General features: G+C 30.9%; 1 protein-coding gene across 1 annotated transcript in view; it reads right to left on the reverse strand.

Annotated features, from left to right (window-relative positions):
• Positions 1–1,696: 1,696 nt before the first annotated feature.
• The window catches only part of LOC111701257 (uncharacterized), a 50,707-nt gene continuing 33,518 nt past the window's right edge, over positions 1,697–18,885 (reverse strand). The window contains exons 16-27 of the mRNA XM_023472452.1: positions 17,572–17,653; positions 17,273–17,324; positions 16,611–16,673; positions 15,951–16,005; positions 13,983–14,077; positions 13,148–13,273; positions 10,625–10,708; positions 7,293–7,399; positions 5,742–5,841; positions 4,786–4,833; positions 3,894–3,952; positions 1,697–1,862 (exon numbers count right to left, since the gene is read on the reverse strand). Coding sequence (XP_023328220.1) covers positions 1,712–1,862; positions 3,894–3,952; positions 4,786–4,833; positions 5,742–5,841; positions 7,293–7,399; positions 10,625–10,708; positions 13,148–13,273; positions 13,983–14,077; positions 15,951–16,005; positions 16,611–16,673; positions 17,273–17,324; positions 17,572–17,653 — 1,022 coding nt within the window. The 3' untranslated portion in view covers positions 1,697–1,711. The remainder of the gene's footprint in view (positions 1,863–3,893; positions 3,953–4,785; positions 4,834–5,741; positions 5,842–7,292; positions 7,400–10,624; positions 10,709–13,147; positions 13,274–13,982; positions 14,078–15,950; positions 16,006–16,610; positions 16,674–17,272; positions 17,325–17,571; positions 17,654–18,885) is intronic.

Here is an 18,885-nt window from a genome sequence, read left to right on the forward strand (position 1 = left end):
GTACAAATTCATGTACATACGCCCTTGTATATTTTAGTACATAAGAATATTTCTGGTTGTTATTTAAGCTACGTACTTAGAACCAATAGTTTGGGGCGTATTTTTATAATATTGGAATTTGGGTTTAAAACATAGAGTCGGTGGAGTGGAGATGGTTTTTTATTAAAAAGTTTTCTGTTATACATTTCTATCTATCTGAGAGTAATCAATTTTCTATCTTTAAATAAATTGTATTTATTTATCTTAAATAAAGGATGCATGAATCTATTTTTAATATATCTATCTAATTATAACCAATCTATCTTGACTCCAACTACCTGTCTATGGCCTGCTGCCTGAGCTGGTTGAGCTCAAGAACCTCCTTGTTGAGGAACCTGTTCTGCATCTCGTATGCTGTGACTGTATCCTGTAGAGCCTCCTTCTCCTAGATAGATTAATCAAGGAATGTTGTCTTTAATTACTCCAACCCATGCTAAGCCTATCAGTAGGATTGTTAACCGTTTCGTTTATCTAAAAACCATTGTATCGTTTTTAGAAAAAAAACCATTATTCACAACGAAGCATTCGAGTTGAACTTTTAAAAAACGAAAAAGAAAATGACGAACTGAAATTAAACTTCACCAGGCTTCAACTCATCTACAAAGAATATAACTGAGCGTATCCTGGGAGTAGACCAGGACCATGTGAAAGCTGGACTGAAGGTCAAGTTGAACCTGTGGAGTAAAGGAAGAGGAGAATGAGGAGAAAAAAATATCTTGGCACCCTTTACAGAAAAGCGAGATCTAGTGAGACCTTAGTTTGTGAGAAAGGTCGCAAAAGGGCCCCTTATGCCCCTTATTTTGACAAGACTACAACTGAATTGGCACTGAGACCCTTAAACCTACACTACTAACTGGAAAACCTATAAATACGTATGACATTCGTATATATATACGTATTTTTAAGTAAGAAATACGTAAAAATACATATTTTCCATAAGTAATTTAGTTACCATTTCCTTGGTAAAAATACATATTTTATATCCGTACAAATACATCCCTTCCGATACACCCCTTCCGATACACCCCTTCCGATACACCCCTTCCGATACACCCCTTCCGATACATCCCTTCTGATACATCCCTTCTATTTCCATATCCATAAACGCTACCATGGTTCCTCAACAAAACCAATCAGAGCTCGGAACTTTTGTGTAGAGTATCAGGGGAGGATCGTTTATCTTGAACACATGATCTTGATTTAACATGGGCACTTATAAATTTAAGGATACATAATCAACCCTCAATTCAAGTTAACCCACTACGGGATATAGAAAAGTATGCCTATTTAAGATTGAGATCAATGTTAAATTCCGAGGTTCACAAGCACAACACAGAAGTTCTAACTCAGTTCAAATAAACAATGCAAAACTGACTTTTCAAATCAGCATATGCTCGAAGCTTGGACCTCCACAACTTGCTGTATCTAATCTAAATGATTATAACCAAAATATCTCACACTCCAAAAATTACCCGTATTGTTTTCAAACACTTGGCTCTTCAGTTAATAAGAACCATTTATGACGGTATTAGAAATCAAAATATAGCTCACAAATACTTGCATACATACAAGGTATCAATTTTATGAAAGAGAACCCATTCTTTTTATGCAATCAATATTTAACACTAAGATTGCCAAGGTCACTTGAAAAAAACCCCTTTATTATAATCCTCTATCCTGACCTCTCTAAAGCTGCAACAACAGAGTCCCATCTCCTCCTAGCCTCGTCCTCCGATATCTCTTCCGCTCTCTCCTCCTGTTGCCTCCGCATCCTCTCCGCCCTCACCTCGAGGCTACCGTCCTCTCCCATCCGGAAACCGAACCTGGAGGAAATATCAAACTGCAAGCGTATTTCAAGTGACCCTTCATGCAAAGATGGCAATGCTCGGTTTACAACCACGTATCCTTAAAAGCTGTGTCTAATTAAGTATGAATTAGATTTCAATGGTTAAAGTTTTAAGAACAGATTATTTTCGGTTGTGGTTTCTCTACAGAACTGACTTGCGCATTTCTACTGCAGGGAGACATCTGAATTAAATACTTTTCAATCGGGAAAAACGACGATATCTTCCACATTATTGATCAGGATTCAAGGGAACCGCTGCGAGGTGGAGCGTAGCAATCTTTCCACGGAGAGTCACTTAAAAAAGGTCGTATTTAATACATGGTTTACACTACTGAACAATAGTAATAATCTAAGTTGATTGGTTTATGTATCTCACTACTTACTTTTTCAAGTTCATTCTCTAAATCTAAATGACCTATTTATTCCAAATTAAACAGAAAATTCTTGGGTTATTTTTTTAATGTCTGCAATAATTATAAATTAAATAAGGAGGATTGAATGAATTGAATAAAGTACAATGTATGGTAGTTGAACTGAGGATGAAGTATTGTGGAAATTTTTAGGAATCATTTGAGACCAATGAGGTACATATTTGTGCAGCGAGAGCGCAAATTCAATCTTTAAAATCCTCATAGATTGTTTATTTTTGAGAGATGATTTTGGGAAACGGTTAAAAAAATTATTAAAAGATGCAGTAAAAATCCTACAGTAAACTAATTAGCTGTTTAAGAACAAGTTGAGAAAATAAAAATTAACTATTATCATTGAAAATAAGTTATCTTATTCAGTGATTGGTTTCTTTAATGTCTTATTGTTCACAATATCTTTAGATTTCCTGGAATTATTATTGAAAAGACGACCGTTGGAAAATTTGAAGAAATCTGCGAAAAAATTCATAAAGAATAAGAAATCATTGATTCTAACATTGATTTATTGAGAAATATGTCCCTGAACATTTAATTAGTTTACCGTAGAATTTGTTAACATTTTTTGTCGTTGTTATTTAATAATTTAAAAAAAATCGATTTTCAAAACGTAACCACCGCTTTAGGAATTAAGAAAACAGTTCTCTACCATCTCTCCTACCTGAACCTACCTTATCCTACCCTCTCTCCTACCTGAACCTACCTTATCCTACCCTCTCTCCTACCTGAACCTACCTTATCCTACCCTCTCTCCTCCTGAACCTACCTTATCCTACCCTCTCTACTTTCCTCGCCTGATCACATATCCTCACCATTCCCTACTTTCCCCCAGAAGTTTATGTGATGGCCTTTCATGTTTCAATACATCATGTACCTTGAGTTCAACGATCTGATGTTTCAGATCTGGATGTCCGGCTTTGGACTAGGACAGGTTAGTAACTTAGTGCTACCACACTTAAGCACCCAAATGAACGCCTTTGAACGTCGACTTTGCGCTCAAACTCGGTAAATATACATCATTAAAACGTTTTTAATGTCTCAAATGAATTCTAAAAACTTTCTCCACAATGCAATACTAAATTCTCAGTTCAACTACCATACATTGCCGGTCACTCCCTTTATATATATATTCTTCAAGAATACAAGTGGTAAATTTAAAATCATGTTTTAACCAGAAGTTTGTATACAATACATCACAAAAGATCCATCAGCCATCTTAATATTTGAGAGTTGAGCTTAAAAACTTCGGACGAACAAACAATAAAAAATAATAAATCAGAATTATTATTTATAAGGGACTTATTAAATAAAAAAACTTAATGAACAAATTCATGGACTAAAAGAATTAATTCTTAAAATGAATCAATTGATTAAAAGAATAAAAATGGTTTTTTAAATGACTAAATTAATTAAATAAATTAATAAATTGTTTAAATAAATATTTTAATGAATAAATTGCTTAAGTATTATTTTAATAAATTAAATGATAAAATTAATTATTAAATATAAACATATTGAAATGAAATGAATGAATTGATTAAATGTTAAATCAATGAATGCATGAATGATGAATAAAGTTAAACCTGTCGTATTCGGCTGAATGAGAATTAAGACTTGGCTTTTCACAATTCTCCACAATATCCTAGTTTATTAATAATCAACTCCAGTGATATTCTAAATAACCCTGAATAATATAAATTGATAATTGACGCATAATAGGTATTATAGGTATTATAGGTAACCTGATCTGCATTTTTTTTTTGCCGCAAACTATTTCTAAGGTCAAAGACGACTTTGCAGTCTTCAATCAATTTATATCATTTCGGGTTAGTTAGAATATCACTGTATTTTAATATAAAATTAAATTATAAATACAACAGATACTTTTTTCTTTATTATCCTATGCTTCTAAATAGAAAATTTTATATACAGTTGTCGTCTCATATAGCAATACAATGAAGACGACTATTAATTTAAATTTTGCTATTTTTGACAAGCTTTCAAACAGCCTACATATAAACAAAGAGAAGCTTTTAAAAACCGCATTTCTTTGTTTACTTGGAAACTTGTAATTTAAAAAGAGCTAAAATAGAAAAGTCGTCTTCATTGTATTGATACAAACGACGACCACTGTAATTAGTTATCACAAACATAAAAAAGTAAACAAGAAAGTAGTGTACAGTGTACACTAAAGTTCTCGACACTTATTATTTAGAAAGAAAAATAAGGATTTCTTTGATTAGATTAATGATTAGACAAAGGTTTAAAGGAGCGCGGAGCGTTGTGAATCGGACATGGAAATGGAAAGTATCTTAAAATCACGTCTAACAAGTTTTAAATACCCCTCGGATTATCAGATATTTGGTCAATCCTGCTCTTTATCTCTAAAGAGATGGAACTAAGAAGTGATGAGCCTACACGCAAACAAATACCAACCAATTTACCAACCTTTAAAGGTACAAACTAGTAGCTTACCTTTAGAAGATGACCGACCATCTCCTGCCTGCTGGCCGACACCATCACCTACACAAAAAATAATTTAAAAAGATTCTAATTTTAACAAATTAGGCCCCTCCCCCCTCACGCACCCTTACTCAAAAATTAAAGTCACTCTTGAAAATTAAAAATTAAAATATGATTTGGAGAAGCTGGTGAACTGCCATAATAGTTTTATGAAAGTTTTAATTTACCGTGGGACCTATAAAACTGTGGTATGGGAAGACGACTGATAACTCAACTTAGTCCATTAACATGAAACACTGCAGTTGTATAAGGTACACAGTACATACTCACAGACTCATTTTTCAAGCTATAACTTGTTAAATTATTGACTCTTTAACAATATTATATACACATAATTTTGTTCAAATGTGGTCTTTCTATTCCACAGTTTAATCGGACTCACTGTATGTAATAATATACAACTATCACTGGTTTTGGCAGAGAAAAATAGGAAGAATGAATTCCTCCAAACCACTCATAAATTCAATGAAAGAAAATATAGTTACAAAACAGTAATTTTTTAAATATTTTAGATGCAAGTTGTGCATTAAGATAATATTTTTAATAAATCTTTTATTACAAAAATTAAATGAATAATGTACTTTCTACGATAATTTGTCTATGCTGTTATGTTCTTTTTGGGACATCTGTATGATGTACAGGGTTACCCACAAAGAATGAGACTGTAAAGACAACTTGAAACTCCTCAAACATGACGATTCAAAGTTTAACTGAAGTTTTCTGCATTAAAAGTGGTAATTAAATGCTTTAAATGGCTTTTTCAGTGATTTTGCAAAGAAAGAAAGAAGTTTATAGATGCAGGGAATCACGAAAATAAGGAAACAAACTTATATAAACTACGTACAGTCGTCTCTGGAGTCTCATCCTTTGTGGGTATCCCTGTATACTTTGTCTATTTACATATATACCTGTGGATTGTGGAGTTCGTTAAGAAGAAGAAGATATTTTGACTGAATTTGATAAAATTTAGCTTCCCAATCACTAGCCTCGATAAATAACTTTTGTTCCCTGAAAATTTTAAGTTTTATCACAACTTCACACCCCTTCCGATACACCCCTACTGATACATCCCTTCCGATACACCCCTTCCGATACATCCCTTCCGATACACCCCTTCCGATACATCCCTTCTGATACATCCCTTCCGATACTCCCCTTCCGATACATCCCTTCCGATACATCCCTTCCGATACTCCCCTTCCGATACTCCCGGCTTCCGATACACCCGGCTTCCGATACACCTGGCTTCCGATACACCCGGCTTCCGATACACCCCTTCCGATACATCCCTTCCGATACACCCCTGTCTCTCACATTGAAATATTCTAGCAAAGGAACTGTGAGCGTAATTTCAATAGAGGGATATGCCTGATTCACATCGGTACCACTGAAACCTTTACCAGATTAAAAATGTGGAAGAAATTGTCGGTTTTTTAGGTTTAAAAGTGTTTAATTCTGATAATATATATATATATATGTGTAGTAGAAACGCATAAGTCACTTTGGTAGAGAAACCACAATTCAAAATAATAGTTTTCAAAATCATAAACATTGATATAATTCATGCTTGGTCAGACAAAGCTTTAATGGTACTATCGTGAATCGGGTATTGCAATCTTTGCATGAAAGGTCACCCATAATTAAGCTTACACTATATTTATACAAAGAAAAAGACTTGGAATAATATTTACTGAACAACCTAAATACCTTTAAACCAATCTTCCAACCAACCAATCTACCTGACTAACAACCATCTACCGAACATCTATTATTACTAGTTTACAAAACAATTAACAACCAATCTACCAACAATTTAACGACCTGTCTTCCTAACTAAAAAGAGCTATAGCTATCTATCTACTAGTCTACCAACTGTGTATCCTAAGAGACTGCCCTCTGAAAACTCTTTAAATATCTCTAGGTTGCAGCCTCCAAAACAAAGCAAAGTAATTGAAGTTATTTATTCAATTATCCCACATAACTTTTCTGAAAAAAAAATGAAAGCTGAGATCTTTTTACGTATGGGAAGAGGGTATATTATAAAGCTACTCTACAGAGGCGAATTAAGGCAGAGGGAGCAATGGGGGCCCTTTTGAAAATGTAAAATGTCAAAAAAAGGTTAAGTTACTCCTCCGTTGCACTGTACAAATTCATGTACATACGCCCTTGTATATTTTAGTACATAAGAATATTTCTGGTTGTTATTTAAGCTACGTACTTAGAACCAATAGTTTGGGGCGTATTTTTATAATATTGGAATTTGGGTTTAAAACATAGAGTCGGTGGAGTGGAGATGGTTTTTTATTAAAAAGTTTTCTGTTATACATTTCTATCTATCTGAGAGTAATCAATTTTCTATCTTTAAATAAATTGTATTTATTTATCTTAAATAAAGGATGCATGAATCTATTTTTAATATATCTATCTAATTATAACCAATCTATCTTGACTCCAACTACCTGTCTATGGCCTGCTGCCTGAGCTGGTTGAGCTCAAGAACCTCCTTGTTGAGGAACCTGTTCTGCATCTCGTATGCTGTGACTGTATCCTGTAGAGCCTCCTTCTCCTAGATAGATTAATCAAGGAATGTTGTCTTTAATTACTCCAACCCATGCTAAGCCTATCAGTAGGATTGTTAACCGTTTCGTTTATCTAAAAACCATTGTATCGTTTTTAGAAAAAAAACCATTATTCACAACGAAGCATTCGAGTTGAACTTTTAAAAAACGAAAAAGAAAATGACGAACTGAAATTAAACTTCACCAGGCTTCAACTCATCTACAAAGAATATAACTGAGCGTATCCTGGGAGTAGACCAGGACCATGTGAAAGCTGGACTGAAGGTCAAGTTGAACCTGTGGAGTAAAGGAAGAGGAGAATGAGGAGAAAAAAATATCTTGGCACCCTTTACAGAAAAGCGAGATCTAGTGAGACCTTAGTTTGTGAGAAAGGTCGCAAAAGGGCCCCTTATGCCCCTTATTTTGACAAGACTACAACTGAATTGGCACTGAGACCCTTAAACCTACACTACTAACTGGAAAACCTATAAATACGTATGACATTCGTATATATATACGTATTTTTAAGTAAGAAATACGTAAAAATACATATTTTCCATAAGTAATTTAGTTACCATTTCCTTGGTAAAAATACATATTTTATATCCGTACAAATACGTAAGTGACAAATGTATGTAAAAACCTAAAAAATCAGATTTTTAGGGTTTTCCTACACGTAAATTTAGTTTTTAGTTTTAATTTTTGGAATTTATAGGTTTTACCTATACGTAAAAATACGTATTTTTAAGCATATTCAAGTTCTATAAAGCCAAAATGTTAAAAAGTTGACTAAAATTTTGCATGCACATTGTTCCTTCATATCATACAACTAATTCCACAAATTTCTTATATCCATTCATAGATATCTATTATTTTCAATATTCTTCTACACAAATTCACACCATGATCATTCCTTCATCTGTATCCATCTAAACGTTAATATATGCATTTTGTCTGTATCTTCAACAATTACAAATTCATTGTATCTGTTACAAACACTTACCTTTATATCTGTTAAAATTCTGTCAAAGAAGGACTTCTATTAATAAAAAATCGAGAATTTACTGACATTCATTCTAATGAAAACATCAATTTAGTCCAAAATGATAGAAATTTTGAAAAAATGTATTTACCTAAATTTTTGCATTACATTTCATACATAAAAATTCGCAAGAAAAATCTTAAAATATTTTTAAAATAAATTGTGCAGTTGGCATGAAATTTACGAAAATATACGTACTTTTAGGTTTGTATCAAACTTTTCAACTATAAAGAAAAACCCAAGAAGTAAGTACAAATTTGTAAAATAAAAACCTAAAAACCTTAGAAAAATTAATTGGGTTGACATTTACGAAAAAACGTAATTTCAGGTTTGTATTAAAAAAACATCCATTTTTTAAGATAAGAAAAAAACTAAAAAATACATAAAAATATGTAAAATAAAAACCTAACAACTTAGAAAAAAAAGTTGGTATGAAATATACAAAAATATACGTATTTTTAAGTTTGCCTCAAAGTTTCAAACTTTAAAAAAAATTCAAGTAAAGAAAAAACCGAAAAAATAAGAAAACCAAAAAACCAAAAAACTTTGAAAAATTCCTTTGTATGAAATTACGAAAATATACGTATTTTTAGGTTTGCATCAAACTTAAAAACCCTAAAAATTCAATTTTTTAAGTAAAGAAAAAGACAAAAAAATACGTAAAAATGAGTAAAATAAAAACCTAAAAACTCTAAAAAAATACTTATTAAGAAGTATACACACGTAAAAATACGTCTCTGGAAACCCTAAGCACTTAAAAACCCGCTTGGTATGATAAATACATAAATATACGTAATTTCTTTTCCAAAAATATACCTAAAAATGTGTATGCCTTTATAGAGGCGTTTGTATTTTTAGGTTTTCGGGTTAGTAGGGTAGAGAGGCCCGTGGACGCCACTTATTCTGAGGTGGTGAAAACGGTAAATATATATAAGGCTAAAATGTGACCAAACTGTTATTACTGTTCTGTATAATACAGAATGAACAGTCCTTTTCTAGCACCTCAGCGGAATAAAAACCCCCAGCCAAACCCGGTTAGTTCTAGCTCTACTCCTAAACATAGATGATGGATATTCAGCTACACCCGAACACCCTGAAACTGAACCTTCTTCCCAAGATAAACATGATAATGTATCCTCCTCACCTACTTTACCGGATTAAACCCATCCTACATCCTCAGTGAATACAAACCTAAATCCTATTTTATTTCAACTATTCCTGAAGGATATGAATTCACTCCATTTGATATCGACACTTCCTTTATTTACCAAATCTGTAAACCTCATGGTGAAATAAACAAAATAGTTATTATTAAAAGATACAGGGCGATGCCCTGGTAGAATTCAAATCAGCTGAAAATGCACTTGAGGCTAAAACCATCCTAGACAACACAGAACTTTTTCCTGATGAACCCTGGTTAACTACACTTAATGTGGCATTTTCTTTCCAGAGAGCTAGAAAGAGAAGAAAATATTAGGATCGAGATTGCTCGTGATTTTACAAAAATCCTGTATTGTTTGTAATTTAAAAATAGATTTGTTTTCTGCGATAATGAATAATTCAACCATAAAACATGACATAGTCAATAAATATTTAGATCTAAAAACGATCGTTTTCCAAAAGTGAAAACGATCCGTCCCTTCCTAGAAGGTTGCAAACAAATTCACAAAATTTATCCCCGCATCTTTTAATTGCAACGTGGCTTTTTTTTTTTTAAAGGACACCTAATCACCTAACCGTTGATATACTTTTTACAGTGTAATAATTTCTTCGTAGATTAATGAAAAGAAAAAGTAGTCGAGAGGAAGGGAACAATAAACTAAAAAGAGCTCTCTTTAGCCCTCAAAATACTAATATTTTTCAAACAAATTAATAAATGAATTTTAGGATAATTAGGTAGAAATAGATGATTTTTGGAAAATAAATGAATATTTAAAAAAAATGAACTTTTGGAAAAATAAGAAATTTTAAAGAAAAAATGATTTTTTGGGGAAAAAAAAACTTTTGGAAAAATAATTGAATTTTTGAAAATTTAAATTAATTAATTGATGCTAAAATTACATATTTTTCATATCACTCTCTCTCTCCACATGTTCATTGTACATTGTACATAATAATGATAAAACAATTAAATGAATAAAATATATTAATATAATATAATATAATAATAAAATATATTTATATAATTCACCTTGTCAGAATCTGTTTGAGTTCCGAGACTCACTTTTTCAGAATAGAAGAAGGTAGATGAACCATTAGATAAAGGGGGAGTCTCCTAAAAATTGAAATAGTTATTTTTTCTCAATTAAAAAATGTTCGGTCAAACAAACTTCCTTAAAAAAAGTATGAAAAAAATATTAACGAAAGTTTGCTTTAAATAAGTATTAATTAGGTTCCCCGACAAATCAAGGTTTTGATTTTGCTTTTATTTCATTATTCCTTTAGATGGGATGATAAAAAAATTGAATAGAAATTAAAACCAATCCAAAAGATGAATAAAGCCTTATTTGGAACTGATTCCAAACTGGATGACTGAACTAATGTTTCTTGATGTCCAATGAAAAAGGTTGATCAATCAAGAAAAGAAATTACCTAATTATTCGACTAATTTGCCCAATTAAAGATCCAATCATCGATGTAATGAGAGTGAATGTATTAATTGAAAAAGGGATGATAAAATAAAAGATTTAGTGAGAGAATACAAATGTATATTGTTTGTCAAAATAATGTAAATTTCACGTTCAATTGAAAACTTGTATGTTATATGTTCTCCCGAAGAGCTGTTTAGAAAATTGTAACATTTTTTATATCCAACCAAATAAATTTGCCTTAATCATATTTAAGCGTAAAATCAAAACTAATGGAGCTACGAGGTCACTTTTAGTTTAATTAATGTCGTATAGTTAAATATTTGATAAAGTTCATTATGCAAAGTTGTACATACTAAGTGTTTGCAATTGCAATATGTAGTATGTAGGTCTCCAAAATTGTATTTTCTTTTTCTTAAATAAAAAGATGTAAATTTTCCCAGTATGCAGTAAACCGTATTAGGTACATTTACAGAATACAGAGGAAACAATATTAGATGTTTAGTCAATATCTTTCAATTTACTTAAATAGTATTTTTAATTACAAATATAGGACAAACTTAATAAAATAAGTTTTAAAATGCTTTGGAGGTGTTGAAAAAAATAAAAATTATAAAAATATTGTATAAATATTATAAAATATTTTACAAATACTAAAAAATACTGTACAATATTATAAAAATTATTGTGTAAATATATATAAAATTACTGTACAAATAGTATAAGAATGTTGTACAAATATTTAAAAAATAGTGTACAATTAATTTATAAATATTGTAAAGAATGTATAACAATAACCAAAAATCACTATTTCTAACTCTCTGCGGACAAAAAAACAAAATGTTTGGTTTGACATTTATCTAGTTAATTAATTTGTTTATAAATTGATTGTCTCTATATAGTATACTATCTACCAGCATCAATAGAAGGTATCAGAGGGGGTGGGGGGGCTTTGGGAGCTCAGTTCCCCCCTGGATCAGTGAAATCTATGGTTTTCAGTTTTTGAGACCCCCACGGGAGCTCCCTCCCCCCCCACCCCCTAGAATAAAGAAAACAAATTTAAGTTCTCCCAAAGTCCCATTGGACAAATTCCTGAATATGAAAAGGTATCAATCAAGTATTCTAGAGAGGGTTGCTATACTATATTCTTAACTAGGGGTTCTATACCACTTTAACCCAATACAGTGAAAACTAACCAGGAGAAGAAGGTCAAACTGAATTGACATTACTGGTACAACTTTGTGACCTTGTTGCTCCTCTAGGTCTGATTTTGTATGAAAAAGGCAAACTTCTTCGGTTACAAACTAGCAATTCAAAACATTTCTGTTCTTCTCAATAGTTCTTCAATTGGAGGAGTTTTACGTGAGAATTATTTTGATTTTAAGCGAATAAGAATATTTTCAGTTGTTTATTAATTGGTAATTTTAAACCGGTCTATTCCGAATAGGAAGTTTTACATATGGGTTTACTCCCAGAATTGGGAGTTTTAACCGTGTGTATCACCGTGGACTAAGGTCAAATTAAATTCGAACCAGACCAACCCCTTGTACCAGCCTTAGAAAGGCACGGCAAGTACCGACCCTATTCTATGTCGGCCCGGATTCAGCTTTAATGGCGTGGCCAGACTTTTTACCCAGACTGGGCTATCAAAGGCCTATTTCATTTACCCCACTAGCATAGTTTAGTGTGGTATCTCAATAATCAATGTTTATTTGCCTTACTTCCCATGAACTTGTAAAAATACTATTTATTCATTAATATTTAAACAGCCTTGATTTTAAAGCGTCGCAATGGCTTGGGTGCTGATGTTTTACCTCACCCAGTCACTTATACTTTTGTATAGCCCTGAACACATTGATTCTAGCTTAAGTTTAAAAGGAGTAATTGGAAATATATTTTTCGATTTTTGCTTGAGAGCGTGTACATCTTTGTTAGCAGAATGCAGTGAAGGGGGACTATAGGGGGTATTCAGCTACCGACCCGTGGTGGCTGCAGGGATAATTCAATTGAGGGATCCTCCATTTATCCTCAAATTTGAAAGTGCCCACATTAGATGTTGAGATTATGTGTTTCAGATTAACGGTACTCTACAGTCTACACATACATAAAGATTAATTATAAAGTACCTGGTTAATCTTATCCTGAAGTTCCATCTCGTGTAGCGCGGTAGTCAACCTGATTATAGAGGTATCCTTGACCTGGATCAGCTGAAGGTAGGTAGTAGCTTCATCTTCTAGCTTGTCTATTCGCTCCTAGGTATTCAAGTTTCAATTTAGGATCAACAGGATCAAAAAATAAATAAGAATTAAGAATCAAAAGAGAAGATCCAGGATTAAAGATTGGGTCTATGTTTATCTAAAAATAGTTTTTAATTTACGTCTTTTTTAAAAATTAAATCAAATTGTTTAACCTTTTTGATAAATCACTTTGTTTAATATCTTTTGTCAGAGTAAACTTTTTGCATTATGTAATACAAGCAAACTTGTGGGGAATACAATTTTGAAATATAAGTCATCGATCATGCATCGATCATGCATCGATCATGCATCGATAAACATTCTTGTGGAGTCTGTTATCTTCTTTTTTGTGAAATTTTAAAAAATAAGACATCAATAGGCAAGTTTTTCATTTAATACCGTTTAATCAAAAACTATTTTGATCCCCCTAAAAATAATTTATTTTCCCCTGTTGAGCGAATTTATTTTCCCCTGTTGAGCGAATTTATTTTCTCCTGTTGAGCGAATTTACTTTCCCAGTTGAGCGAATTTATTTTCCCCAGTTGAGCGAATTTACTTTCCCAGTTGAGTGAATTTATTTTCCCCAGTTGAGCGAATTTATTTTCCCCAGTTGAGTGAATCTACTTTCCCAGTTGAGCGAATTTACTTTCCCAGTTGAGCGAATTTTCATGAAAGAGGGGGTGGGGCATAATTTTCGAGAAAATATACACCCCTGATTACTAACCTGTAACTGATGAAGGTTTCCTTGTTTTAAAGTTGCATCTGTCTCAGCTTCTACAAGCTGTCTATCCTTCTCTCTCAATATCTCTAATAGTTCCCCTGCAAAGTGAAAGGAAACATTATTTTCTTATTAATTATTATTTTTTTCAACCCATCCACAAAGAAAAAATGTGATAAACATCTGAACTTAATCTAAACCAAATTTGCTTTCCAACTTTATATATTTTATATATTTTATATATTTTATATATTCTATATATTTTATACATTTTGTATATTCTATATATTTTATACATTTTATATCAAGATTCTTTTATTGCAAAATTAAAAGACATTTTGTAAAACCCCCTCTCTCAGGAGTTAGTCTTATTACAATCTAAAAAATCGATCCATTTTTATGGTATAAATCTTGCTGTAGCTCTATTATAATTATGTACTATCTGCATTCTAGTACTGCACTGTAGTTCAGTAAAAAGCAGTAAATTGGGAAATGGGCAATTAAGCTAACTAACTTGTTAATTTGTTCTGCTTCTTAACTGGGCATATAGTTAATCAAATACATGGTTGTGTTCTATAAAGTTCAAAACAATTTTCAATGTGAACAAAACCCTTCAATTTCAAATTTCAACAACATTGATTTCAGTTTACAATTTTATTTTATTTCCTCGGATAAAGATAAATATTAGCCTCAATCTAAATATATGAGCATTATAGTCTATTAACATATATATGTGCAGGGTGAGTCAAAAAAAGTGTGATTAGATGCGTCTGGTGCAAAATTGTACATTTTTTGTGGAACTCTCCTGTATGTTATATTTTTTGTACTCCAATCGCCAAAAAAAAAAATCCGCAAAACTTTTTCTCTCTTTCAAAATCAAAAGTTCAGAAAAGCAAAAATGTGTATATACAATATTTCTGTCAAAATCTAGAATTATATTATAATTGAATTACAGAATCAGAATTTTCTCATAACAATTTGCAAATTTTCTGTGATTCTGTTATTTAATATTTACAAAATTTTAGAATTTGATAGAAATGGTATATGTACACTTTTATACTGTTCTGAACTTTAGATTTTTAAAGAGAAAAAAGTTTTGCGGATTTTTTTTGGGCCATTGGAGTACAAAAAAAAGAAATCTAAAAAATATTGAAAAAATAACATACAGGAGAGTTCCAAGAAAAAGTACAATTTTGCACCAGACGCCGCTAATCACAACTTTTTTTTTTGACTCACCCTGTATACAGAAGTAATCTCTGTTTATTTCATGTCCGATCATAACTCAGGAACCTCTTTTTGCTTCAAATTATGATTGAAGAACGCAGTAGAACCACGGGAATTGCCTTTTTTTTTGATTTAGAAGGTTTCATTTAAATAGATTCACTCAATTAGAACATATTGCTTCAAGGCAAAGCTATGGTTCCAAGCTAGTATATAAAAAGGGATTTAGATGCAGCGCCTTTTTAATTGTTATTTAATTATCTTCTTTGAAATAATAAGTAGCACTATACCTTTTAAAAAAATTGTGCGCGAAGCGACAAAAATATTTTGAGGATTTATAATGTTGCTGAGTTTAGGATTCAGTGAGAAAATAAATCATNAATGATAATGATAATGATAATGATAATGATAATGATAATGATAATGATAATGATAATGATAATGATAATGATAATGATAATGATAATGATAATGATAATGATAATGATAATGATAATGATAATGATAATGATAATGATAATGATAATGATAATGATAATGATAATGATAATGATAATGATAATGATAATGATAATGATAATGATAATGATAATGATAATGATAATGATAATGATAATGATAATGATAATGATAATGATAATGATAATGATAATGATAATGATAATGATAATGATAATGATAATGATAATGATAATGATATTGATATTGATATTGATATTGATATTGATAAAAACCAACAATAATAACAATTACCCTCTGTAAGCTCTGGTCGAAGGGATTTCAAGGTTTCTCGCTCTTTTTGCAGGGCCTGTTCCATTAGAAGATTATTTTAATTTTAAATCTTGAAATTTTAAAGAAATTTTAAGAAATCTGATATGAGCTCGCAAATTCTAAAAATGTTTATAATAAAATAGTTTTAAAAATCTAGAATTTAAATTAAAATCTTAATTTTGATTGAGCTGTTTCTCAAAACTCAAGTTTTGCGGAGTTTCTGAAAAATTCAATATGGGAAATTATCGTTTCTTAGAATTTAAAACTTATTTAGACAGTTTTTTTTTCTTCAAATGTTAGTTTAACTTTCATCTTAAAATGAACCGGTTGCGCTAAGATTCATATTAACTCTATAACAACCAAAAGTTAATCAATTAATGAATTTATCATAACAACAATAATAATCAAATTAATAGACTCATGATTAATCATTTAAACCATCCTTTTTTGCAGTCTGATAATGTAACCATTTGTTATGTTTAACTTTAACTGTTTGATTTAGTTATAAAACAATGCATTACTTGAAATATCGGAGGTCTAAAACATTCGGTTGCAAAGATATAGGGATAAGTAAATTAGAGTTATTGCGAGTTATTAGTTTCTTTAAAAAATGGATAAAATTATTGATCTAAATCTTCAATCCTTAATTTGTTCTTGGAGCGAAGTTATCACTTCTCTGCACGCAGAAGAATCATCTTGACTAGCCTAAAATAGAAAGTATTTACAATATGTTACAGTTTAAAGATATTTTTAAAACTCGCCAAAAATAATAAAATCAACTAATTAAGACCAATATTGACATTTTGTTCATTTTTTTCATCTTTCAAAGATATTTTTGAACTTTTTTGAATAATTGATAAACCAAGAGAGTTGCTATCTGAGAGTTTGTAATAAGAGGTCACAAAGTCGCACGGGTAACTCTGTTTGAGAGTTACGAGAACATTCTTGTACAAATATTTGGAATCCTTAATAAAACTTAAATATATATAGGTTTTTTAAAAACATTTATTTTTAAATTTAAATATTAACAATTTTATCAAATAAAATAGATAATTGTAGACACAATTTAATATAGGTTTAAAAGTGGTTAATTCCAATATGTTTTCCTCAATTTAAATTGTGCAAGACACTTCTGTAGAGAACTCACAATTGAAAAATATCTGTTATCAAAATAAAAACATTATTGATATGTTATTCATACTTGATCACACAAGGCTTTCAAGAATACCGTTGTAAATCGGGCATGGCCATCTTTTCATGGAGGGTTAGTTGCAAATCTCAAATATTAAAATAAATTAAATAACCTGTAAATCATCTCGGAGGGATTCTACTTCGCGAGAATATTCTTCAAGCTTCCTAAACAGTAATCATTTAAATAAAATGATTATTTATAAAATTTGTTGATCCAGATATTTTCAACATTAAAGTCGACCATCTTGTTTTGGCTCTAATGTCAACAATCTTATTTTTTTGTAAAATAATTTCCACTGACAAACTGTCAAATTGATTGAACAAAATTTTTCCAAAATTTGAAATTTTTCTTGAATAAACAATTAAACAAAATAATCTAGTTGAAAGAATCTTTATACAATTTATTTTTTACCTAAAAGGTACAATTGGTCTTGAGCTCAGAGGAGGTCTTTTATCCCGCAGAGACTTTCGTATTTTACTGAGAGCCTGGAATCCTAAAACAGGACTGTCAGGACAATCAATTAAATCAAAGGGGTACATTTTCTAAACTTTAACGCCTTCCCTAGCATCACATTTAAAATAAAATCAAATAGAAGCTTGTAGAGTAAAAGATCCAGCCCCCCCATTAAATAAATAAATGAATAAATTGAACAAAATCACTTTTTTAAACGAAATTTTTATCCCCTAATGAAATAAAATTGAATACCAACTTTAATACAATACAATACAATGTAACAATACAATATACAATACAATACAATACAATACAATACAATACAATACAACGCAATACAATGAATACAATAGAATACAATACGATAAAGTAAAATAGAATCTATATTAGAGTATTAAATACACTATAAAAGGTATAATGCCGTAATCAACAATATTAAATATTGAATAGGAGAAAGGAATATATTTGTGGGTAAAGTACTTATGCACGTACAGTGCTCCCTGAAATCAAGAGAAAAACAAGTACAAAGGAAGTGAGTTTTTACCACAAACTCAAATTTGCTAATCCCATTATCTAGCAATACACCCTCACATTTCAAATTTACAATTGTTCGATCTAACAAAAGATTCAAATATCTAGTCATTGGGTTACGAAGATATAGGGACTAGAAAATCAGAGTATGTGGCAAAGACAATTCCTATAGTAAAACAAGCGAAGAAGAAATTTTACATGATGGTGTTTGATTCCAAAATAAGCTTTTTGATAAAAAACAATAACGATATGAAGCTTAAATATTTTAGTTGTATTACTACTGTACTACCCCCAATACCCCCTCCCCCTCCCACCCCTCAATTTTTACTGTACAATTATGCGACACAGACAAAAAAGTACAGAAGACGAAAAATATACTTTTTCCAAAACATAATCAAATTATATTTTTACACATCAAGAATTTTTCTTGTTTTTCCTCGAGGAATTTAAGAAGCAAAGAACAGACGAAGTTTTTATAATTTTTCCCCCAAGATCTACAGAGACAAATTATTAAAAATTTCAGCAAAAAAAATCAAAATCTTGCTTTTAAACCGTGAAATTGAAGAAAAAAAAGCCTGAGAATTCATTAAAGGAAAAAAATCAACACCTTGCATGTAAACCGTGAAATTGAAGAAAAAAAAGCCTGAGAATTCATTAAAGGAAAAAAATCAACACCTTGCATGTAAACCGTGAAATTGAAGAAACAAAAAGCCTGTTAATTCATTAAAGGAAAAAAATCAA

This window comes from Eurytemora carolleeae, unplaced genomic scaffold (assembly GCF_000591075.1).
Source record: "Eurytemora carolleeae unplaced genomic scaffold, Eaff_2.0 scaffold44, whole genome shotgun sequence".
Classification (NCBI taxonomy): domain Eukaryota; kingdom Metazoa; phylum Arthropoda; class Copepoda; order Calanoida; family Temoridae; genus Eurytemora; species Eurytemora carolleeae.